The 25,308-nt window shown below is 48.5% G+C and overlaps 1 protein-coding gene across 1 annotated transcript in view; it reads right to left on the reverse strand.

The window, feature by feature from the left end:
- Positions 1 to 25,308, reverse strand: part of LOC119376027 (uncharacterized) — a 91,319-nt gene that overhangs the window by 30,779 nt on the left and 35,232 nt on the right. Inside the window, exon 6 of the mRNA XM_037646020.1 lies at positions 148 to 349. Coding sequence (XP_037501948.1) covers positions 148 to 349 — 202 coding nt within the window. The remainder of the gene's footprint in view (positions 1 to 147; positions 350 to 25,308) is intronic.

Below are 25,308 nucleotides of genomic sequence, written 5' to 3' on the forward strand. Positions count from 1 at the left end.
ATAAGGTAGGTTGTGAACGCTTGTATATGAGTAGGTGAATATTTTATCCAGTTATGAAGTCTATCGCGGCTACTATTTCGTTCTTCTCTTGGTAACACTGCTTTGAAGCGAAGCGACTATGGTAGTACGTGTTAATTGAACTCCTACATCGGCGCTGTCATCCTCTCGCTCGAACAGGTCTCGGCCGTCCAGTAAATGTTGCAGCTGGTCCCTGCGCGGTGCGCTTCCCAGCAACTGCAGACCGCGGCGAATACGCTGTACGGGAACCATGTCGGGCCAGCCCACGTCGCCACCTTGCTGCGTCGGGCTACGCACAAACTCCGGCAACTGGATACCGTCACTCGAGCATCTGTGACCAAGGATCGGTAAAACGTTTTTCAATGAGTACGCATTTCTTTCCCGACTCGGCGAGAAAAGTCTGTCCCTCTTAGAAGCAAGACAATCATGGCCATCAAGAATTCAATGCATAAAACAAAAAATAATTTTGGCATGCCTGGATTTGAACCCGGAACATACCCACGCCAGCAAAATATGAATACATCTGAACCATATGAATGTGTTACACCCGCGGGGCAAAACAAATCTAGATGTAGAACACTTTCTATGAATGCTACGCTGAATTTCGTCGTAGATGATAAAAGCCCTCTACCGGACGGGATTTAAAGCTGATATGGACGCTTGTATTAATAAGTAAAATTTAACCTTGCGAAGATGTGATGTTAAACACGTGGTGGCAAGAACAGCGCACCGTGGGGCCGTTTGAGACGCTGACGAACGTTGAAAAGATCATCAAAGACGGCATGGCGATGCCACCGAAAAACAACGTTCTGGAGAAGGATGCAGCGTACAAGAAAATTCTACGCTTACGTATCACATGGACAACTCCCAAAAGAGATGCTGCGTGGAATTTATTTTAAGTGTGAGCTTTTTTGTTTATTTTGGTAGTCACAAGTGTGCCCCAGCAGGTTCTCATCAACCGACTGCACTTCGCCTGTGATTCCAAGCCTGGGGTTGTATTCAGAGAAGATGACATCGTCTGACAGGGTCGCGTTGCGCGAGGCATAGCCTGGGGTCCAATCAGTGAAGCGACTACTTGCCCAGCTGTACTGAACCCGATACTAAAGAGGGCGAAAAAACTCGGGGACGAAAAGCATGCACACTGCTCAGGCGCCTGTCCAGTGTGTCCGCTTTTCGTTCCCATCTTTAGAGTCAGCATGAGCATCTAAGTAGCTCAGTCCTTTCTTCAACCAGCTAATCAGCGCGCACTGAAAGCGATTATATGGCGATATCCACAAAAGCGGTCGTCTCCGAATGCGGTCCCTTGTCTCTGACAGCTCTTGTGGCCATAAATAGGCGCTGACCCAGACGCGACATAAATATCAACAGCGTCGACGGGAATATGTTCGATACGGTATCTGAAAGACGGCTCGCACACCCATATTTCTTTTTCTCAAGATGACTGGACGCATTCTTCACCCATTCATTCGCGATCTTGTACTGAAATCAACTTTTAATATAGACATTTTTACATAAAAGTGCGTGAATATGGAAAAGATGATAAGCTAATAAATAGCTTTTCATATGCAGATATGGAAAACTACTCGGTTACCCTGAACACCCCGTTAAAATTTTTCGACATGGCGGGAGTTGCAGCCGCGCTAACTCGGACAAGTCGCGCCAAATGTAGATTCAAGACATCGGTTAGGCAACAAGTGAAAACTTATTCGCACGAAAAAATATATAATGCTTGCTGTAATTGACCAATAAATTAAAAGGGGATTAACGTCGAGAGAATGCTTATGTATTGTTCAAGGTAATGGCTATGACAGTAAGCTCTTCAGCACTTTAGTTAACCTTGGCGCCTTTATTCCTTCAGCGCTTGAGCGAGTTCGCTAGATATGGTGAAATATAACTTGAAAGAGCGTTTGCTTGGGCATGTTGAAAAAAAAGTGAGACATGGTGAAATAATTGCACCGCACACGACAACGAGGACAATACGAAAAGAGCAGGCAGGACAAGCGCCTACTTCAAACTGAACCTACTATCAAAAGAAGAACCGTGGTTAGATTGGCGCAAGGGGCGCACACTTGCGCAGACACTTCAATATCACTGGGGTTTGACAAAAGATTTTTGCAACACACTGCATTCACTCTCCAGCAGATTCAGCGAAGGTTAAGTGACTGACGCCTCGCCTGCCTTCGTAATTGGGAAGGCTTCTGCAATAGCCCGTGCTAACTTGCAATCATATCTGAAAATAACAGAGGGGTCCAAAGGAACATATCCAAACCGGCATGCACGGCGGTGTAGTGCAGGGTGAGAAAAACTCACAGAATCTTTTTATGCACTTGCCTAATACGATTCGAACGGGAAAACCATATTTTCCTTTGCGTTCTTAGTAGTGCACTAATCATCCCACGCTGCCCTACTGAATACTTTCTGCACCTAACGTGTGTCTGTTCTGTGCCGCGTAAGACCGCTACCCACAACCCAGTTCAGCCTCTTCGACCACAGTCATCACACTCGGCCACACTGCGTCGGTGGGTTTCATTAAAAAACACACACACACGAAACGCGACTTGTCAGTTCTGCCGAAGCTCTCTTTTCTTGGGACGAAAGACGTGCACCGAAAAATTATTTTTCCTGCGTTTGTCCGCACTCGTTTCACCTGCCGGATAACCTACACGCCACGTGTTCTCACCCACCCATTCAGTGATGACGAAAGGTCCTTCGTACTTTGGGTAAAGCTTTTTGCCCGGCGATTGCATGCATCGTTGTACCCACACCTCGTCTCCTACCTTGCGGCCTGTCGCGAAGCGGTACGTCCGTCGTTTAAAAGGGTGCTCAAATTCTTGACGGCAGTCAGCTTCGGAATCTGCCCGTAGACAACTTCATAAGGTGAAGTTCCAATGGAAACCAGGAAAGCCGTGTTAATCGCGTACGCGGCTGCCTGCAGGTGATCATCCCAGTCTGCTTCATTTGGTTTCTTGTTGTTGCAGTAAGGAATGAGTCGAGCCAGTAGGGTCTGGTTGTACCTCTCCGTTAGGCCATTCGCTTGTGGATGGTATGCTGAAAGTGAAATGATGTTCGACACCAGCATTGTGGAGGTACGATAGGAGTTCCCGACTGGGGTAAGTAGTTGCTGTGTCTGAAATGATCTTCTTAGGTAGGCTGTGCTTCCATTCAAAATGGTCCTGTAGAAATTTGATTACAAAGTCAGCTGCGAGAGAGGGAACCGCAGCAACTTCCACAAACTTCGACAAGTGGTCCACTGCGACTATAATGTACCGGTTCCCTGCGGCTGTAGTTGGTAATCGACCGACGTGGCCAATCACGATGACGTTGAAAATAGTGTCAGGGAGTGGAATAGGTGTCAGTAGTCCATGTTGACATCCCGGGCGATGCTTATGCTTTTGGCAGACCTCGCAGCTTGGGACGTACAATTGAACGCTTCTCTCCATCCTTGGTCACTAGAAACGTTCCTGGATCTTCCGAAGAGTAGCTCGCCGGCATATGTGTCCACCTTCCGGGGCATCACGGATGGCGTTCAGGATTTGAGAACGCATGGTCGATGAAATCACTAAGAGGTGGCGTTCTTCTTGGTTGCTGGTCCAATGGCGTCGATACAATGTTCTTCGACGAAGGACAAACTTTGAATTTCTCTGCGTGTCTTCGAGGGACATTATTATTGCTACCAAATCTGAATCGCACCGTTGAGAGTTCGAAACATCCTGCTGCAAGAACCAAATCCAGCCTTTTTGGCTTGTGGTAAGCTTTCCTCGTAAGGGTTCCGTGACAGCACATCGACAACGTGGTTTAGCGCTCCTGCTCGATGCTTCACGTCGTAAGTGCAGTCTTGCAGTCGGATGATCCAGTGGGCGAACTTGTGCTTCAGGTTTTGCTTAGCAAACATCCACGCAATCGCAGCGTTGTCCGTCGCCACCGTGAACTTGCGGCCGAACAAGTAGTGACGAAACTTCTCGTCCACGCTCCAGACAACAGCCAGACACTCCAACTCATTCGAGTGGTAATGGCGTTCCGTGTGTGATAACGTCCGGCTGGCGTAAGCTACAACATGCTCAACTCCGTCTGGGTCGCGCTGAACGAGGACCGCTCCTAGATCAACCTGGCTTGCCTCAGTGTGAACCTCAGTGTACCATTTGTCATGGAAATGACTCAAAACGGGGCACTGTGTCAGATGGTGCTTGAGGGTTTGAAAGGCGGCATCTTGTGAAGGGCCCCACGCAAAAGTCGACACTTTCTTAAGCATATTGGTGAGTCGAGCTGCTGTCGATGCGAAGTTGGGGAACAAACTTGCGCAAGTACGACGCGAGACCTAAAAATGCCTCCAGCTGTTTCAAAGACGTTGGAGTAGGGAAGTTGGCGACCGCCGCTACTCCTTCAGGCAAAGGTTGAATACCGTCTGCAGAAATGGTGTGTCCCATGTACGGGAACGTGGCCGAGAGAAATTGGCATTTTTCTCGGTTCAGTCGGAATCGGGCATCGAATAGCCTTTGGAGAACTTCATCCAAGTTCCGAAGGTGTTCTTCCCCTGTGGTGCCCACGACCCATATGTCGTCCAGATACACGGCACAAGCATAATCTTTCAGTGTGCCGACGGCAGTATTCATAGCGCGCTGAAATGTACTTGTCGCTGTTCGCAGCCCAAAAGGCATGCAGTTAAACTCGTAGAGAGCGGAAGATGTCCGGAACGCTGTTTTGCACTTGTCTTGTTCAGCAACGTTCGTCTGCCAATATCCTGCACGAAGATCAAGTGATGAAAAGAAATAGATTGCCGTATAGAGTCAATGGCGTCGTCGATGCGGGGAAGTCGGTATGAATCGGGGATGGTGTGCTTGTTTATCTCCCGATAATCGTAACAAACTTTGAGGCTCCCATTCTTCTTCCGGACAAGGACGACGGGTGCTGCCCAGGGACTAGATGATGGTCTAATTACGTTAGCGGCCAGCATTTCCTGCACTTGTTCGGAAATGACGGCTCTATTGCGTTCGGCGTAACGTCGTAGTGGTATAGAGATGGGCGCATGGCCATCTGTGGGTATAGAATGTTCAAGTAAGCTTGTCCCTGGGAGCTGCCATGTACTTTCCGCGAAGATGGGTCTATGTCGTTCGAACACCGAGGAAAGGGTAGTAGGTGCGCCAGGCTCACCTGTAGCGACTGCAGTCGTTCTGGAACCCGACACTAACGGACGTAGAAAAACTCCACCACCCTCGATGACAAGCTGTACGTCACCAAACAGGAGATAATCTGCTCCCAGGACTATATCGGCGGGCAAGTGCTCGAAGACGGGAACAGTTGCAAGGAATTTACTCCAGGCTTCAGTTTAGAGCTGCATGTCCAGTGCACCGACAGGCAATACGCTGCCGCTGAGGCCGCAATGGGGTGGCTCGGTCCAAGGCTGGAGGGTAACGGGGGCGTGACGTCGAAGCAGCGCCGTGCGTTCCGCTCCAGTATCCACCAGAGCTGTCAGCTCCCAGATGCCGTCGACGCGGGCGCGAACTGTTGGGAGCGGCCGCGTTGGGCTGCTGGAGAGGGCCACGCTATGTCACATGCTTGCAGGAGGCGTAATTTGTCGTAGAGGTAGATGGCAATGTCTTCTGTTGGTCCTTGCCGGCGCGACCGCATCTCCATGAAGCGAGTGTGAAAGGTGCCCGGAAGCGGTGCAAATGTGGATGTCAGGGCAGGGCTCCAAGTAGACCACGAGGCATACGTGCTTTCCTGAAAGCGATGCCAGGCTTGGGCAGCTCCTCGAAGACGCCCTTCCGAGACGGATTCCTTGGTTCACTCTGGGCAAGAACATTTCAGCGCAACAAAGTCGACGGTGCCGACCCAGGTGACAGGGTCGTCCTTATAACCATGGAACTCTGGAATTGCAGTCTCAGAGAGTAGTGTAAGTGCAGCGCTGCAAATGCCGGAAGGAGAGCAGCTTGCCATATTGATGAGCTGTTGCGTCAGCATGCCCGAGGATCGGGCAATGTCGGGGCCGCAGTACTGCCATGGAGCCGCCGTGGAGGTCTGCACGCCGTCCTCGGACTCCGGTAGCACTCTTTCGCTTCGAAGTGGCATGGGCGTACGTAGACTGACGTAATTCGATGACACTGCGTTTCGCGACTGCGCCATTGTAAAGGAAGAGACAGACACAGCACCCGTTCGCTGGGCCGGCTGTTCTATTTAGTTCTGTGCCGCGTAAGCCCGCTACACACAACCCAGTTCAGCCTCTTTGACTTCAATCATCACACATGGTTTTGCTCTGCCTCTAGGATGGAAGGAATTGCACTCGTTCTGCACCTCACCTGATTTTGCACTGGCTCCGAAACCGGCCCACCTTTCACCAAGCGACAACGCCATGTAATGACGTCATCATGAGACGCCGCGTTACGTGACATGACGCTACAAATTTTGGCGATCGTGACGTCGTGTTGACGTGATACGGTAACGTGATCGCGAGATTCTTTTTGTTTTTCGTCACTCCTGTTGACGCCGGCGCCGACGCTCAATTTCCACGTTTGATGAAGCATCTAAGGCTTTCACCTTATGGTGTCGTAGTCTCAAGCGAGCTATGGTGCTCTCTAAGCCGGACGACAAAACACCACCCCGTCTGCCCGATACGACACCTTCCGCAGATGTAACGCATTTTCCACACAGCCCCCTGTTTACAGGATACGAACCCATGTTTTGTTGTACATCGAGGGCGCGTCCCTTGCGCGTCACTTATCCTTGAGGCGTTTCCGTAAAGCAGCACAAATCTTACTGAGCTTGTTCTTGGTCGAGAAAGTCGCATCGCCTTAGTGTCGGCCAGTAACTTTTTTTGGCTATCTCATATTCTGTGAAGTCCGGTTCTTTCACGTGAATAAAACTAAAGATTTAAAAAAAGTGGTTAGCCGCAAGTGAATGACACCAATGCTACTTTGTCGTCATGTGGCGCTCGTCAGAGTGCATTTTTATATTTCACTGAATTACATAATTACTAAAGTAAAATAGGCAAAACTTTTTAATCTTTAGGGCAAAGTACGTTTCCTTTCGTTGTAGAAGACATTCCCAAACGACCTATCGAATTTTTTGTGACAACGAGCAGGGTCGATAACAGCTATATAAGGTGGACACCTGGTTAGTATTTAAGCCGTTCAAAATGAAACGTTCGCTCTACTTAACGACAGAAATGTACGTAAAATTATTGCGTCCATAAACAATTTAATAAGTTTCTCAATTATGTACTGAAACAGCTTCTATGAGGTCCTGAATACTATTTACGTGTTCTCATATGTAGACGACCCCGAACATGCCCGTGGTGATTTTTTCGGGCGTTTAAAGGAAGCCCGTGGTATATGAAGTAAAACACATGGCACCGATCATGCGGTAACCTAATGAAGCGCTATAAACTAAGCAAAGGAACACAGCGCACGGACCTTGGTTAAATGAGCAGCCGCTGCTATGAGCATCGATTTCACTGCGCAGAAGCAATTTTTACAGTAGCATGCGGCAAGGAAGCGTCATCGCCCCTGATGAATGATACGTTGTAGGCCCGTGCGCATGGTTATTTCACTCGAACCGCGGTTGATAACGCTGCAATATGGTAGCGTATGAGCGCTGTTACGTGCTTTTATTTAATACTGCGCGTGCTTCCTTTAAACGCTGAAAAAAGTCACCAGACAGCATGTACAGCACGGTCCGCTCTTAGAGGGTACACACAAACGCGTGGTCGGCAGCCCGCGTGGCGCGAAATGGCGGTGAGATACGCGGCACACGCGCTTGCGCTTGGCGAGCGCCGGGACGGAGCAGACGGCGCGCGACAAGAACCGCCCTTGTGATTCTTCGCGCATGCGCCGCGTTTCTAAATCTCGCCAGCTGTTAGCGCTCCGCGGACCGCTGGCAGCGTGCTCACTTATTCCCTCTAAGAGTGGACCTTAATGTACATTGCCACTAAAAGTTGGATCGGTCGTTATAGAATGTCCTCTACAACGTAGCAACATGCAATTTGCCCTCAGGATTCAGAATTTTGCACAATTTAAATTGGTTAATTAACCACTTAGACGCAATAAAACATGTCCTGACGTGCATCAAATGACCGTAAATCATATGTCGCTGGTTTCATTCATTTGCGACAACTTTGCTCAAGTCCTTGGCTCTAGTAACGTGAAACACCCGGTAATAAGGAACAACAAGAACCGGCCTGTTTTCGACCGAGTCGTTCTTTTGTTTGTTTTTACTTTGCGAAAATCTGGTGTCATACTCCATTTATTTTTAAGCGTCGGCGCAAGTGTACGTCAAACTAACAGCAATTTTTCTTTTCCGCTTGTTTTTGTAAACAGGTTCGTGCTAGCTACGCACTAGTGGCGCGAAAACTGATGAAACGCCGGAGCTGGAGGCGTTCCGCTCGTCCTCACCCTCCTTTCCCACCCCTTGCTGTACTGTGCCGTAGAAGGCTATGCTCGCTTTACCCTCACATCTCTGCCGCCCACCCTTGTTGTATTTGGTTTCACGATCAGTGTCGCCTATGTATATAAGTATGTGTACGTTTGAATAAAGGGATTTTGTTATTGCGTTGACTGCTCCACCTCTCCTTCAGTGGCGGCACACGCCGCCGCTACATTGGCGATGAGAGATCGGGTACGGGGGCGTAATTTTCGCCAGCAGCTTTGCAGCATTATGATTTCGGGACTCCCCGCACTGCCCCCGTTCCTGCCCACGCCTGGCCGTCCTGCTGTTGCGCTGTCGCAATGTCTTCGCATCTTCGAGAAATTTCTGCTCGCTTCGGAGGCCTCAGACTGCACGCCAGATCGCCGCAAGGCCTTCACAGACTCGGCGTAGAAGGCCAGCGTTTATTTTACACAGTGCCGCTTCCATCGCAGGACAACGCTAAGCCCGGTAAACAAAGTGCTATTGATAAGTTATGAGGAGTTAGCAAGGGCATTCCGGACACACGGACGGAAGCGTCGTCCTACGACATCGCAGTCGCAGCTCTGTACGCTCATTTCACTACAGCAAGCAATGTTGTAGCCGAACGGCATCGTTTCGGTAGGCGCGTTCAGCAAGCTAGTGAAATGATGAATGATTACGCTACTGCACTGCGTGAGCTTTCTGCTAGGTGCCCTTTTCCTTCTGTGAAAGATTCGCTGCGTGACCAGTTCGTTGCGGTTGTATCATCTCTGTGCTTGCGTGAACGGCTTCTTCTGGAAGAGTCCTCTCACTCGTTTGCTCGAGCAGTAGTCATGGCAACGATGTTTGAGCAGGCAACGAACGATCTGCAGGAATTTACGCCTGCAAATGTGGAACGCATAACTGCTCGTGGAAATAGGCCAACGCGTTCGCTACGTTCAGACGGCAGCTCGAAGCTTTCACGTACCCACCGGTCACGTTACTACTGTTGCGGTTCATCCCAGCACAATTCCGCCGTAACTGCTGGCCTGCAAAAACAAGCGTTGGCATCACTGCGGTATCACGGGTCACTTCCGCTCTTTCTGCTACAAATGAGACGTCGCGGCTGTTCGTGAGATAGAGAGCGACAATCCATCCAACGAGGAATTTTTGAGCATTCTGGCTGCAGCGACGTCGGCTCGCCTAGCGATTCACGTTGCCGTGTTGATTGGTCGTACGGATATATCTTTCCTTGTAGATTCAAGATCATCCGCCTCCACTATAACACATGACCTTTTTACGCAGCATCTTGAAGGACAAGTCCTTTCTGCCCCTAGAGTTAGAACACTAGACTATTCAAACAGGCCAATTCCTGTTCTTGGTTGTTTCTTCACAGACGTCACACATAAGCGTTGCACGAAATGGCTTCTTTTCTATGGAGTGAAGCAAGGCACTTCACTCTTGGGTGTTGACGCCATCAAGGCGCTCGGTCCCTAGAGCGATGCCTCGACGCTGCGGTGCCTCGAAACGACAGCGCTGCCTACTAACATTGGAGAGGAGCAGTCCTCTGAGCGGAGAGAGGCACAGCACCCCATTAAGCTCCCAACAGAATTAGTTCAGGAGTTTAGAACTATCTTTGATCCAGCGCTCGGCCTCGCGAAAGGGTTCGTTCACTGTGTGAAAACGCGATTCGCAGTGCAACCAGCTGCACCAAAGCTTAGGCACCTTCCGCTCGCACTGCGACCAGTCGTCTCAGAAGTACTACGCCGGCTGGAAGAAATGAATGTGGAAGCATCAGAATGCGTGGAAGCATCAGAATGGGTGTCCCCCATTGTGGTAGTTAAAAAGAAAGAAGGAGGTATGCGTGTGTGTGCAGACCTTCGACAGACAAACAAGGCCGTCGTAGCAGACAGTTTTCCCCTTCCTCATACAGAAGAGGTATTGCATAGTCTACGTGGGGGGGGACACATTTCTCTAATTTAGATCTCGTATCCGCTTACCATCAGGTCTTGCTTTATCCTGAGAGCCGCAATTTAACTTCATTTGTAACCCACGAGGGCCTCTGTCGTTTTAAACGACTGTGTTTTGGGATGGCTTCCGCGCCCTCTGCATTTCAGAGCATGATGTCAAACTTAGGGATGAAGCGGCGTGCTTTCGACGAGGAAATCACCAACATACCTAAATATGCGAATACAATTACCACCTAATTCATCATCTACTCTCTTGTCAACCTTGCTAAGAAAAATGTTACTCAGCACGGGAGCCATCTTTGCACCTATACAAACGCCTTTGTTTTGCATAAATGTTTGTCCTTCTGAGACAATGTACAGTACTCACGGATTCAAACAAGACACCATTTTTTTAGTGTCACGACTGATATGCGCAATTTCTCGAGGTAATCACGTCCTGTACCAACGAATTTGGTTTTTAAAGATAATGTTGGTTCTGGTCTACACGTTCGAGTCTAAATTACGCCGATATGACCCAAAGTGAAGACGGTGGAAAGGAAAGCATGTGCGTCGCTTAGCTCTAAATTGTCCTGTTTCAATCCATGAGTACTGTACGTATTGTTTAGGTAGAAAGACAGGAATTCCAGAAATGACCCTGTCGAGATACCGGAAACATCTTGGAGAAGGCGCTCGTCATTCTCGTTTTCGATGCAGTCCTTAACATACTGCATGAGTACACCGTACGCAAGGGAAAAAACAAATCTTCAACATCAGCGCTGAACCCGGAACATGTTCCTGGGTTATCATTCAATAGGTACCTAGTAATTTGATCTGATTTTGGAACAATATACGTAGCTGTCACATTTAGTGCAGACAAATGCTTGTGAAGGTACGCGGAAACAACCAGTTGCCACGTGTTACGCTCGGACACACTTGCCCTGAAGGGAACACCAGGTTTGTGAGTTTTGGCCGCAAAGAAGAGCTCAAGTACCGATAGCTCAGAATTTTTCATTCACGAGGCTTTGCCTTGTGGTTTTATACGTGATTAGCTGGGGAAAAATAGCGCATGTACCAACTCGCCCAAATCAAAGTCTTGCTTGACACGTGAATCATCTTTGACAATGAGCATGCGCGCTCGCCTTGAAAAAGTACGTGTCGTTTTTTCATTAAAGGGACACTAAAGAGAAACAGTGAATTAGTTTAGATTGATAAAGTGCGCTCGGAGAACTCTTGTGTAGTTTATTTCACCACCATAGGTAGAGGAGAAAACCAAGTTGAAAGTTTCATTTTCAGGTTTCGCGCCGAAATTTGTAATTCGTGACGTAAAAGATTTCAAATAGCATTTAACGTATTTTGCCGCCACTGGCTCGACGAAATTTCCACAAACTCGTTATGTCAAGTGTCTGGCCCCTTCAGAGGACAATGTACTTCGGTTTAACCGATTAGGAACTACGTAGGCCCAAGCAGGCGCCGTCAAAAATATGTGACGTCACGGCAAATGGTGCGGGAATTCCAAGGTGGCGTCCGCACCTGTATTTGCTTTTTGCGCGTTTTCTCGCTTATTAAGTGTATTATCGCAGCAAGCGTGGTGTTTTTGGTATCGTGGAAGTCTACTTTACTAATGCGAGAAAAATCGTTTTGCTCTTTAGTGTCCCTTTAAACCAGTTGCAAGTTCAGCGCCGTGTGTGTGTCTCTTCTTCCTTCGTCTTATGTTTAAGAAATCGCTGTTTTATATGTTTCTACCACGATATTGTTCCCCTGAAGGAAGGGGACCATGAGGCGTTGCGAAGTCGGAGCACTTGCACGATCACGTTCCGTTGGCGTTCGTTGAGCATGCTACCGACCTCGCGTCGTGGAACGCGAAGAGGAACGCTAAGCGCGTCTTATCTTCCCTCTAGCCTGGCACTTAATTCTCACAGACTGAGCGGGAAACGTGGCCGACAGGCGCGCGAGAGGGCGGCAGAATAGGAGAGGAGAGAGAGGGGGAGGGGACGCGCATGCGCTGGTGCTCATCGCGGCGTTGCGCAGGAGAGAATTTCGGCATGTCTACCCTGCGTTTCAGAAGAAGATTGGAGAGAGGTAGTGGAGAGGGGAAGTGAAGAGGGGAAACGGGAGAGAGGAAGTGCAGAGGGGGAGGGGACGCGCGTGCGCTGGTGCTCATCGCGGCGTTGCGCTGGAGACATTTCGGCACGTCTAGCTTGCGTTTCAGAGGAAGATTGGAGAGAGGTAGGGGAGAGGGGAAGTGGTGAGGGGGAGGGGAGGAGGAGTGGAGATGGGGAAAGGGAAGAGAGGAAGTTGAGAGGGGAAAGAAGAAAAGGCGAGTGGAGAGGAGCGGAGAGGAGGTGTGTGGAGAGGGTATGCGCATGCGCAGTAAGGGTGGTCACGCCGCACACCACCACCACCGGTTTGAACTCCGCTATGAGATGCTTCGCAGCTAAAAGGTAGCATCCATACATGACACGCCGGCGCCCACTGATGCTACTGACGCAGCCGGCCTGCGATCGTTTCTGGGACTGGTAGACTACTACGCTAGGTTCATTCCAGACTTCGCTGACATTGCTGAAACAATGCGTGTTCTGAGAAAGGAACAGTCTAAGTCAAAGATGCAGTTGCGTCAAGCACCATACTTCGAATGTGCGATGCATTCCTTACAGTTGTCGTTTCCACTGACGCATCCCACTGCGGGCTTGGAGCAGTTCTAAAACAGGTGGATGGACATGAGCTGCACACTGTCGCCTGAGCGTCTAGAGTTCTGTCACCCGCAGAGAAGAAGTATTCGGTAGAAGAACGTGAAGCACTTGCGTGTGTGTGGGCGTGCGAGAGGCGGCACGTGCACCTGTGGGGACGCCATTTCACTCTGATGACTGTTCACCAGGCCTTGGTGACATTGCTTTCAACTCAAGGGCCAGGGAGGCGTCTTTTGCGGGTAGCACGATGGGCAGAGTGCCTATTGCGTTAGAAGTATACGGTCAAGTACCGCAAGGGGTCGAAAAATCAAGTAAGAGATGCACTTTCAATTCTCCCTGTGCTATCTTCGCAAGAAGAAGAAACCTTGTTGCACGAAGTGGTATCGGCTGTCCCAATTCCTGCTTGGAGAGAGGTGGGGAGAGATTGCCACCAGAGATCAGCTTGAACAGGCCAAGTTAAACGATAGAACGCTGCAACAAACCGGGGCCTGTGTACCGCCGTCATGGCCAGCCCACAAATTCTTGCCGGATGAAGTACAGCCTTTCTTCAAAGTACGCGACGAACTTTCGGTTGCGGACAACTTGATCTTGCATGGCGAACGGCTTGTCGTTCCAACGTCACTTACGCCTGAGGTAATTGCCGTTGCTCACGATGTTCATCCTGGAGTAGTGCGAACGAAAGCGCGGCTGCGAGAAAAAATATTGGTGGCCAGCGATGGACCCGCAAGTGGAGCTATGGATGCAGATGTGCGGCATATGCCAGACAGCGGACAAAACCACCAAAGTGACGGCTGCAACATTGAAACCAGTACCCTTTCTAGACCAGCCGTGGCTGAAGCCGGCTATTGACATTGTCGGCCCATTCAAAAGAGCGCCACACGATTGCAGACATGCTGTCACACTTGTCGATTATTGTTCGAAGTGGCCCGAAGTGCACTTTTGCAGGGATAGCACAACCCGCACAGTAACAAGCTTCTTGGTGTCGGTGCTCGCACGTGAAGACTACCCGGACGTGAAGGCTACCCGGCTACAGCTTTCCTGGAAGATCGCGGTATCCGCTTGAGGCATTCGTCCGTACACTATACGCAAGAAAATGGTCAAGCACAACGCTTTAACGGGTTCTTTAAGAGCTTCGTTCAAAAGGCTACACTCGAGCAGCGTCCCTTACACCAGGCGGTTACAGAATATTTAGGCGTTTACCGTTGCTCGCCGCACACCACCACTGAAAGTGCCCCAGCCCTTCTCCTGCACGGGCGGTTACCAAGAAGTCGGCTGGATGTGGTTGGGTACCCGCCAACCACATTCTTTGCTGACCCTGGTTCGGAGCTCCGCCGCCTACGTGAGCGGGTGAAGCAAAAGGAAAACTACAGCAAACGATACACGGACGCTCGGAGGGCCGCAAGAGAAACCACAGTATTTGTTGGCGACCTCGTGAGAGTGAAAAAAACCCACAATTGCCTTTAAAGGCCACCTGAAATTCCGTGGCCCAAGAAAGGTGATCAGCGAGAAGAGACCGTCTTGTTTCCGCCGTGACGACGGCAAAACGTAGAATGCTTCAGAGTCGTCAAAGGTACCACGAGCCTTTGCCGCACTTCATACGTGGGGCGAAAGAAACGGCCTAGCTGGCAAAAGCAGGACTCCGCCTGTAAGTGAAGAACTTATACCGGAAGCGACTACCAGCCCTCCTTCTGCTGCGGCTGCTGCAAACCACCGGTTTACTGCTGCGACAGAGCAGTCGCTTAGTTCATGTCACTTGCAGTGCACCCTGACAGAGTCTAGTCACCAGCGGTTCTCCTAAAGCAGCTGAGCCGCCAGAGAGGGTACAGTCCCCAAGAAGTAGACGTCCCCCTGAACGCTATGGATGCCAAGTGTAAGCTGCGATGTGGTGCTGTTGTGAGACTTCGCTTCCGTAACACTCGGCTGTGAGACACTCTTCCCTTCTAGAGACTGCTGTACTGGAGACACTGTGCCTGGAATAGTTCTTGTGAGTGTTTGATATGTCTGAAAATTCTAATGATGTTTTTCATTTTTTTTTTCATATTTGCGTATAACTAAGTGTATAACACAAAACACGTTGTTGATAATGCATGTATATAGAATTCTATGTGGTTACACTAACTTACTACATTACGAATCCATGTAGCTGTTACTGTAAGGAGGGCAATATGTTGTATATTTGGTTTTGGCTTCACGACCACAACCGCTAGTGGCGAAAGTGTCGCCTAGGTATATAAGCATGCGTACGTTTCAGTAAAGAAATTTCGTTTTGTGTTGATAACTCAACCACTCCTTCAGTGGCGGCACACGCCGCCACTACAACCCTCACGTCCCTATTGCACCCCTTGCTTTAATTTACTGTACACACTCTAAGAAAAAAACCGGCCCAAGAGAGCGGTAACGTGAGCCTTAGTCCTCAAAAGTCGTTACTCCGCGAGAGGACCAACTGCGGCGAACTGCGTGTCGCGTGCAAATTTGGAGGAGTAGCCCTACCTCGGAAAATACTAATGGGAGGACGAACGGCTCATTTGCTCCCTCGCGTAGAGGTGGAAGGGAAGAAAAGATGTTTTTTCTGCGGCCCTTGTTTGGAGCACTGTTCGGCAGCGCACGCGAAGCAGTGATCGTGCACCACAGGAATGCCTCTTTGAAAGGTCATGAGCTTCAATAATAATATCTGGGGTTTTACGTCCCAAAACCACGATATGATTATGAGAGACGCCGTAGTGGAGGGCTCCGGAAATTTCGACCATCTGGTGTTCTTTAACGTGCACCTAAATCTAAGTACACGGGCCTCTACCATTTCGCCTTCATCGAAATGCGACCGCCGCGGCCGGGATCGAACCCGCGACCTTCGGGTCAGCAGCCGAGCACCGTAACCGCTATACCACCGCGGCGGACAAAGGTCATGAGCTTAGCTCTCGGCCAGGTGCGCCCTACAGTTCCGAAACTCTCCTTTCTACTCCGTCGCGATGCTGGTTGCAGGCGGCAGGGACGTGAGGGGTGAGGAATTCGGCGAACGCATGTTGCAAATGTCCACTGCACCGATGACAACAAGGCGGCAGTGCGTCGGCCCGCTTACTGCTGCGATAAAGAAAATAACGCGATAAAAGAATAATTGGTAGGGTGTTAATATTGTGTCATCAATTATGAGGACATGAAAATTAGTTCACCAATATTCTTCACAATATTTACTGTCGATGACAATTGTGTAAATCTGACGGACGTTTCAGCGCTTATTTGGGTATCCTTCCGCGCCGCCCTTTCTTATTCAGTAACGCTCACTGGAGTGTTGAGTGCGGGTCGTGTTCGTCACTCGTGATCTCTCTTGTTCTTATTTCGGGGTCAGCGAGTGCCGCTATTTACACAGGCTATCAACGCAGCTGTGAAGGACATACTTTGCTGCATGTACTGCAATTGTGGACGCGCATGCGTGTTTGTTTCTGTGTATTGGCTGTTCATTGGGCCCAGCATCGTAACCCTCCTGCGGAAATATGGACACCTCAGCTTACAGGCAAGACTCCATCGCAGCTTCCTTTCTGCAAAGCTTGAGATGGGCGTCGTCGCCGCGAGGTGTGATCAACATTTTCTGGATTTGCCGGCTCTGCAAACCACGTGCCTCTGCTAATTATCAAGGTAAGTTAATCATTTTCATTGCCTTGGTACGCTTCATTTTAAAGAATATGAAGACTAAATAGCATTGTGCTTCGCATGTTTTTTGAGCATGCTACTGCGCAATTATTGGGGCTTAGGTGATTAAGCCGTTCTCTTTTAGCTACTTTATTTTATGACAAATTTTTCTTTTTTGTATTTCTTCCAGGTAGGACTCCATTAGTTATTCGGAAACAGGCCCTACAACAACTAAATGATGGTATTCGTTTCCCTTGGCGTTTTCGTAAAAATAAAGATAAATGTTAATAGAATCGTGTTTTCTTTTTCCCTTGAACACTTGATAGAACACCGCAGGTCATCTGCAACTTACACCATGAATAAATCAAAACCGTTCGCAATCTGAATCACTGTGCATGTGTGTGTGTGCGGTGTGATTCATGTGACCTATGTTCCCGTGTCCTAATTTGCCACTTCTTGCCAAGTTTTTCCTTGCTGAAGTTAACACATAAATCGGGTACCGCGTCTAAAGCAGTATTGGCCCGCAATTTTTTCTTGACATCTTTCTTCGTATCAATGAAGGTGATGGAAGTGTTCCTAATAGATTCTGGTGCACTTGGAGTCATGAGGCCCTCTACTGGACCTTCGGTGTATTTACGAGCAAGGCTCGCTGGTCATTTGAACTGCTGTGCCGCCTCATCCAGGTGGACCGCGGCCTACAGCCAACACCGCTTGTGCGCATGGCACCGGCTGTTATAGGAAAATAAATCTTTTCAGCCCTGAACCGAACTCTCTCATTTCTCGTTATTCCTGCACGCATTCACGCATGCAGTGTTGAGTAAAGCACAGCTGACCTCCGCTAGCATGACAGTCTGGTGAGGACAGCCAGGTCATCCACAGGCGAGTAATTAGTGGATTAATGGTTAGTCCCTTCAAAAATTGTTCAATTGAATCAACCGTTTATTCCGGACGAGTAACATTCACTATCTCAGGGATGATTTTTCAAGATCAACAGTTAATCCTGAAGAAGTAACATTTGCTCTTCCAGGGATCATTTCTGAAGATCAACCATTACTCCTCACAGGAGTAACATTTCTTCTTCAGGGGCCATTTCCGAAAATTAACTGTTAGTCCTTACTGGAGGACCATTAGTCCTTACAGGAGTAACATTTGCTCCTTGAGCGACCTTTTCCGAAAAGCAACCGTTAGTCCTTGCAAGAGCAACCGTTAGTCCCCTAGCACTTCATCCCCAAAGAACTATTGGTTGTGTCAAATCAGTTGATTCCCAAAAGGATTAACCTCCCTACCCCTTTTAGTTCTTTTTTTTTCTTAGAGTATATAGCTATGCTATGCTTCACCCTCTGTTCTTCTCATTTCCCTCTTCGTCACCCTCACTTCCCTTTCCCACCACCTTACTGTGCTATAATTAGAAGGCTACGCTCTCTCTCTTTTGTTTCTTTCCATCTCTCTCTCTATTTCTTTCTCTTCCTTTCATTGTCTCTCTTTCTGCTTTCTTTTCCTCTGTCTGTTTCTCTTTCCTTCTTTTTCTCTTTATCTCTTTTTCCTTCCCCCGCCCATACCAACGCAATCATACGGTTCCCGGAAATGCTTGTTCTGCTAGCGTGGCTGGATAGCCGAGTGGTTAAGGCGTTCGCCTTCGGATCGTGCGTACCCGGGTTCGAATCATGCCTCGCCAAAAAAAAAGTTCACTTTGTTTTATATATTCTCCTCCTCCTCTCTTATTCTCCTATTTTCCTTACTCCAAGGTCTCGCTAGGCGACGCGAGATATCATATAAGATAGAGGCCAATCATGATGATGATAGTTTCCTGCGCATGCTACGCAGCCGAACATCCAACTTAATAAATTCAATTTGAAGCGAATAATAGCGCTCACATAGCGCTACATAGCGCTCACATAGCTAACATAGCGCTCTGTCCTCTTGTGTCGGTCTGCTAGGCCGTTTCTTCTTCCCCGTAATGCGCTATACCATTTCAAGTACGACGAACCAACTCGCCCAATCTTCAACACTTGTGGATAATAATAATTGTTGGAGTTTTGACCTCCCAAAAGCACGATATGATTATGAGAGACGCCGTAGTGGAGGGCTCCGGAAATTTTGAGCACCTGGGGATCTTTAACGTGCACCTAAATCTAAGCACACGGGCCTTAAGCATTTTCGCCTTCATCGAAAATGCGGCCGCCGCGCCGGGATTCGATCCCGCGACCTGCGGTTCAGCAGTCGAGCACCATAACCACTTGACCACCGTGGCGGGTTCAATTTGAAGCGAGGGCTCGTCAAATGTTCGTTTTTAGATGCGAAGTATCTTAAGGCGGAGCTCAATCCGGTGGTGGTGGTGGCGGTGGTGGTGGTGGTGGTGGTGTGCGGCGTGACCACCCTTACTGCGCATGCGCATACCCTCTCCACACACTTCCTCTCCACTCACCCTCTCCCCTTCCCCTCTCCACTTTCCCTCTCCCTCCACTGTCCCTCTCCACTTTCCCTCTCCACTTACCCTCTCCCCTCCCTCCCCTCTCCACTTTCCATCTCCCCTTCCTCTCTCCCTCCCACCCCTCTCCACTTTCCCTCTCCCCTTCCTCTCTCCCCTCCCACCCCTCTCCACTTTACCTCTCCCCTCCCCTCTCCCATACTCCTCTCCCCTCCCCCTTTCCACTCTTCCACTGAAACGCGGGCTAGACATGCCGAAATTCTCTCCTGCGCAATGCCGCGATGAGCTCGAGCGCATGCGCGTCCCCTCCCTTCTCCCTCCTCTCCTACGCTGCCCCCTTCGCCCGCCTGTCGAACGCTGGTCGAACGCGTTCCCCGCTCGCCTTGTGAGAATTAACGGCCGGCTAGATGGAAGATACGACGCGCGTAGCGTCCCTCTTCGCGTTCCACGACGCGAGGTCGGTAGCATGCCCAACGAACGCCAACGAAACGCGATCGTGCAAGTGCTCCGGCTTCGCATCGCCTCATGGTCCCCTTTAGCGGGAGATGGTGTAATTTTTTGTATGTCCTCTTTTTTTTGGTGCTGTGCTGTTATTACTTGGCGAAAGCCTTGGATGGCTCATCGAACTCGAAAATTGACCAGCGTCCCGCGTTGGCACTTCCCGTCGGCGGCGTCGACACGAGTGATGCAAGAAATCATCACGTGACGATGCCATCATGACGTCCCGGATCGCCAAAATGTGTGACGTCAATATGATGTCATCGTGACGTCACAGTGACGTCGCATAACGTAAGGTGAAATGATGACGTCATCGCATGACATCGTAGCATGGTCACAGGTGGGCCGATCACGAATGCAGTGCAAAACCAGGTGAGGTGCCTCGAATCCTAGAGGCAGCGGTAAACTGCGTTCAGTGCAGAAAGCTTTCGCGAGGTGGCTGGGCAGGATGAGTACAATCGACTCAGCAGAAAAAAAAACTTTTGAAGCAACGAAGCTTGGCAAATGTGTCAGCTCCACTAACGTGAAACGTGGGGAGGCGAGAAGCATGAAGTGTCCACCGGTGTTTCAGCTTCATCGACCCTGCGTTGGCGTTTTCTTTCGCGGGCGAGCGCGCGTGCTCGCTCCTCTCGAGCTTACAGTTCAGTGTCCATCGTAGAAAGAGCGTTTCTGGAACCAACGCGCCCCGTTCGCTCTCTCTCGCCACACGGTGCGCTGATTGTGTGCCGGAGAAGCGCCGGTGGGAGGAGAAATCATGCCCTTGCTGAGGCGGTGGCGCCCTATGTTGTGTTGAACCGGTTTTATTCATGTAAATGAGAGGCAGGCTTGCCAGAAGTTATCTTCGTGTTGCAAACCGGAACATGCCACGAAGTATGCTTTACAAAAGAAACTTTGGTATTTGGAATCAATTTTGAGACGGAATTTACCTTTTTTCTGTTAATTAGTGCAAATAAATCCTGATTATTCCTTTATGTTAAATTAGTTTAGGTCATGTAAGTTTATTCTGAACCGGGTTTGACTAATTACACATTTGTTTTCAATCATCGTTTTGACAACTTGATTTACCGTGACGACGACATGACACGCCGTCAAGCCGAGACCCTTAGGTGATTCGCCACTAAAAGAAGATCGCTTTCCCCTTCCAGTGGTCTTAAGTGAGTGCATCAGGGACCCTGTGACTTTTTTATCATGGCCTTATTCCCGTAATCACTGTCCTAATTATGTGCGTGTAAAAATGCTTCTGAGGGTAATGCTTTGGGACATCCGCTCTATCGGTGCCAGGGTTAACGCAATGTTATACGTATAGTTGCCTGCAAGTAGGTTGTGTTTGCTTTTAAACAAAGCCTACTCAGCGTCGAATGTCGGCCCTCATGTGCTTCATTTGTTTTTGATCTTGTTTGCCGTTGACTGTATTTAGTACGGGTCTTCCCCATCGGAAAACAAGAAGCAAATATTCATGTTTCCCACAAACTGTTTCCTTTCTATGCAGACAACAGAGCAGCTGTCCCTCTCTGTGCGGCTCTGCTTGCGCAGAAATGCGCCCGCTCTGGTACCCAAGCAGACTGAGGTGTCGCGCTGCTAAGGTCGAAGTTGCGGGTTGATGTCGTGGTTTTAGCACAAAAGACTTCATAAATAAATAAATTAGCATAGAAATATGGCGATATGCTTGCACGTGAGTGCTTTTTCTTCAATCGGAAATGTACTGCGTGTTTAACGATCACAGGGGCGTAGATAGAGTCGGTAATATTCATAGCACGCATGAGTGCAATCACCAGGATAGCCAAGTAGCGTATCAAAGCGCCCCCTGTCCTCTCTACTCATTTCAGAAAAAAGGAACCGGATGCACAGCTGGTCGTGACATGCGACACAAAGTACGGCAAATACACAGATCCACACAACCACAGCCTATGGAGTTATATGAGGCATGCACAAACTAGACGCAACCAAAGTTGTTTCCATTATTGTGGTGTTTATCAGCTTCGTCGCAAAATTTATTTAAATAAGGAAATGAAAAAAAAATAAGAAAGTAACAAACATAGGCATACGTACGAGGGTATTACCAGCTAGTCATGGGCACATTACCAGTAAAAGTAACAGTGTTACAGTTACCTGAGCAAAAAAAGTAACACTGTTACAGTTACAGAGTTTCCAAAAGTAACTTGTTACAGTTGCGGTGAAAAAGTAGCGTCATTACGTTTCCGTTACTGTATAAAATATGTAATAGGTCACAAATTAAATGACAGAATGTATTTAATAAAATGCAAGCGGGTAGTCAAAATAGCATGTGGTCAAAACCTAAAAGAGGGCCCAGCACAAGCAATCTTTGTGTACGCCTCACACTAGAAGAGGAAAACGTGGTTGATGAACTAGAACGACAGTCCTAGGACACTTATTAACGATACCCAAAAGCTCATGCGAAGAGAAACTTCACAATGGCGGTAAATCGGGCTAGTTGGTTGCTCATGATTGTAAAATAACAGCGCAAAAGACGACGGACGAACACACAGAGAGAAACGAGCGCTGAGAAACGGGGAGTGCGTCACGAGTGAAGACGACGTCCATAGTGTCCGTTCCCTAGGTTCAAGGTGTGTCAGACTCTGCTCGGGGAGCTTCGCGTCCGCTGGGCATACAAACTGTTTTTAAGCCTAGTTGTTATACCTTGGGACATGTGTTCGCGAAACCCAAAGACCTCACACCTGCGGACGATCAGAGCGGGGTCATCTACAAGTACGATGCGGGGATTTCGACGCCACATACATCGGCGACACGGGCAGGATAGGATCTGTGAACACAAACGGGATGCTTCTAAAGCCAGCCATGCAACGCGTTCTAAGACTGAGCTCGTTGAACTCTGCTGGACAACTGGGCATAACTTCGGCTTCAACAATGCGACGGCGCTGGCTCATGAACAAAGCTGGGCGAAAAGTCCTGCAATCATGGTTTATTCGCCGCGACGCATCGGCTTGCAACAACAGCCGCGGCCCCCTACCAGACATTTGCAAGGACATGTGTGATTAGTGGACTGGTCGACCTCGGCTCTTTTTTTGGCCAGTGTATACTGAGGATGCCATCTGCATAGGAGGCGAAACTTGTCTCATTTTTTAAATAAATGTTGACTTAAGTTGCAGTAAACCTTTTACGATCAGTTCCGAAGAAGTTTTCAAAAATCATTTCGCTAGTTCACGGGATTTCTGGCTCTCAGCCATTTCGCGTTCTGTTGCTTTCTAGCGATCTGTCAAACACCACTAGCTCGGAGCCTCAGACAAAGGAGACTCTAAACCTGATGTCCTAATGCTCCACCGGTACACCAAGAACAGGGCTAGAAGCTCAATTGACAAAATCGATATATATGCTGGTAAAAGAAAGCGAACGTGACCTTAGCAAGCTGTTCAGTTTCAACATGATTGATTTATGACATGTAGTTTATACACTTGAAGTACACTTGAAGTTTACTTGTCTCTTCCGACCTCCAACCATGGTCTTCTGCAGGAAATATAATCCTCTTAGCGACCTCCTCTTCTAAACTGCGAGGTGAGCCCTATTAAGGCAAGTTGAAAGATGGAGAGGATATGGTAAATTAGAAAGTTCGAAAAAGTGGAAATCCTTTAACGTCGGCCTGTAACGAGCGTTGCTGTTGGATATTTTTTTATAAAAACAGAAGTAACAGTAACGATATTTCTCGTTACAGTTACTGTGTAAAAAATAACAGTGTTACACTTACAAGTTCCTCTAACTTAAAAGTAACTTGTTACAGTTACAATTTACTGAAAAAAGTAATTCGCTTCCGGTAACGCGTCACTAGTAACTAGTTACTGCCTAAGACTGTTACCAACTCGCCAAGCACTGAGTTCTTCTAAACCATACCTCCTGGTATGGTTTATGCCTTGTCGCTGGGCGAAACGCACTTGCAGGAGTGTAGCACAGTGCAACATACCGTGCATCGAACGTGGCGGTGAATCCAAGTCCTTTTATCTCTCTAGAACAGTGGGACAGTTTTCCAACGCAATGGTGCAACTTTTCGACATAATCAGGGCTCCGTGTTTTCGGGGTTTATTTCTCTTGAAATTCGCAGTTCAGTTTTTTGGCGTAAATACGGCGTTTGTCGGAGTTCATTTTTTCGTACGTCCCCAATCCCCAAAATCCGGCGTTTAATTTCGCATAATTCTCAATACTCCAATATTTTAGATGAGACGATACCAGAAAACGAAAACATAACAACACACGAATGGTGTTTAGGTTATCTGTGCTGTGTTATCTGTGCTTGTATCTGTGCTCGTGTGTAAAGTGTTTGAGGGCACAAACACTTTACACACAAGCGCAAATACTTTAATACGACACCCCTACGGTTGTGCGTATTACGACCTTAAAGTTTGTTGTAATTGACGCAAGCATACTATACGAGGTCTTAATATTCGATGTCCTCTGGCGCGCCCCTCCAGGGGACCGTATATCAAGATGTTGTCGCGAGTTCCCGGGGTCCCACATACGTTGAGGACTCTCGCTTCGTGCGCGACAAGCCCATTTTTAAAATTTGGGATGGGTGCGGTTCATGTTGACGTGAAGTAAAGTTTACATCGGCCAAACCGACCGATGTATCAATGCCCGCTTATAATATGCCCTTTCGATAAAGAACGGAACAAGATCATATTGACAGCTAAAATCGCAGTTTGCCGGATAAATCCGAATTGTCTAAAATTTTGCCGGCGAGTGTTTATCGGATTTTTTCGGATTTATCCGAAGATATGGGGCCCTACATATAGCGATGACTTCAATGTATTGCGATCTAAGTACATACAGATTGTTTCACATAAAGAGCACCAAGCATTAAAAAATTAAGTATAGGCGCTACGCGTCTCCAATTGGCGCAGTATTGTTCTGAGCCAGATAGAGCACGCAAGCAAATTTTTTCCAGCGCGCAAAGCTCGGAGTTAACAAGGATTACCTAATTACTTTTCACATAGTAACTCTAGAGAAAAATCTTGATTACAAAAGTCGTAGCTCTTGTTCAGAAACAACGAATTTTTTAATCAATACTAAGATAACCAATCTGTTTAATTTTTTTCCAGCCTTTCTTGAAAGCGCGCGAATTAAACAAAGATATCACGTGACTGCCGCCTAACGCGCGGTACTTTTACTGCCCTCAAATGTAGGTTGAAATTATCAAAGGCTGCTCCGCACACGAAGTTCGGTTAAGCAGGCTATCGGTGAATAAAATAGATGGTTCTGGTGTAGCTTTTCATGTTAAAGGGCCCCTCATCAGGCCACATAGCAAATTTTAGTTAGACGCTGGAAGTTGTTGTGTGCCGAATGAAGCAGTATGCGCAAGAATTTTTCAAATCGGTTCATTACGAGCTGAGAAAAACAATAATTTGTAGCGGCGCGAAACCATGATGCGAGGAGGCGAATTTCAAACCCTTGCCACTCGCCCCGTGTAGCCTTAGCAAGCCAAATCCCTTCCCTGCCCTCTTCACTTGACACATACGCAGGAACTCGTCATGCGCATGCATGGTCACGTGCGCATGATGTGCTCGAGCCAGCCCGAGCACGCGAGCGGCGTTGCACGGCCGCTACCTCTTTTTTATGTAGCGGCCGTGGGCGTTTTGTTGGCGTTCTCTGTGGTGTACTGCCTGTTTCCGCGGGACGGGCATGAAAGTTGAGACATTTGTACGGGCACGAGCGTGGCAGTATGATGAGCCAGTGCCGCATTAACGTTTACTTGAACGCGGTAGAATAAATGTGCACAATGAGT

This window comes from Rhipicephalus sanguineus, unplaced genomic scaffold (assembly GCF_013339695.2).
Source record: "Rhipicephalus sanguineus isolate Rsan-2018 unplaced genomic scaffold, BIME_Rsan_1.4 Seq1071, whole genome shotgun sequence".
NCBI classification, from domain to species: domain Eukaryota; kingdom Metazoa; phylum Arthropoda; class Arachnida; order Ixodida; family Ixodidae; genus Rhipicephalus; species Rhipicephalus sanguineus.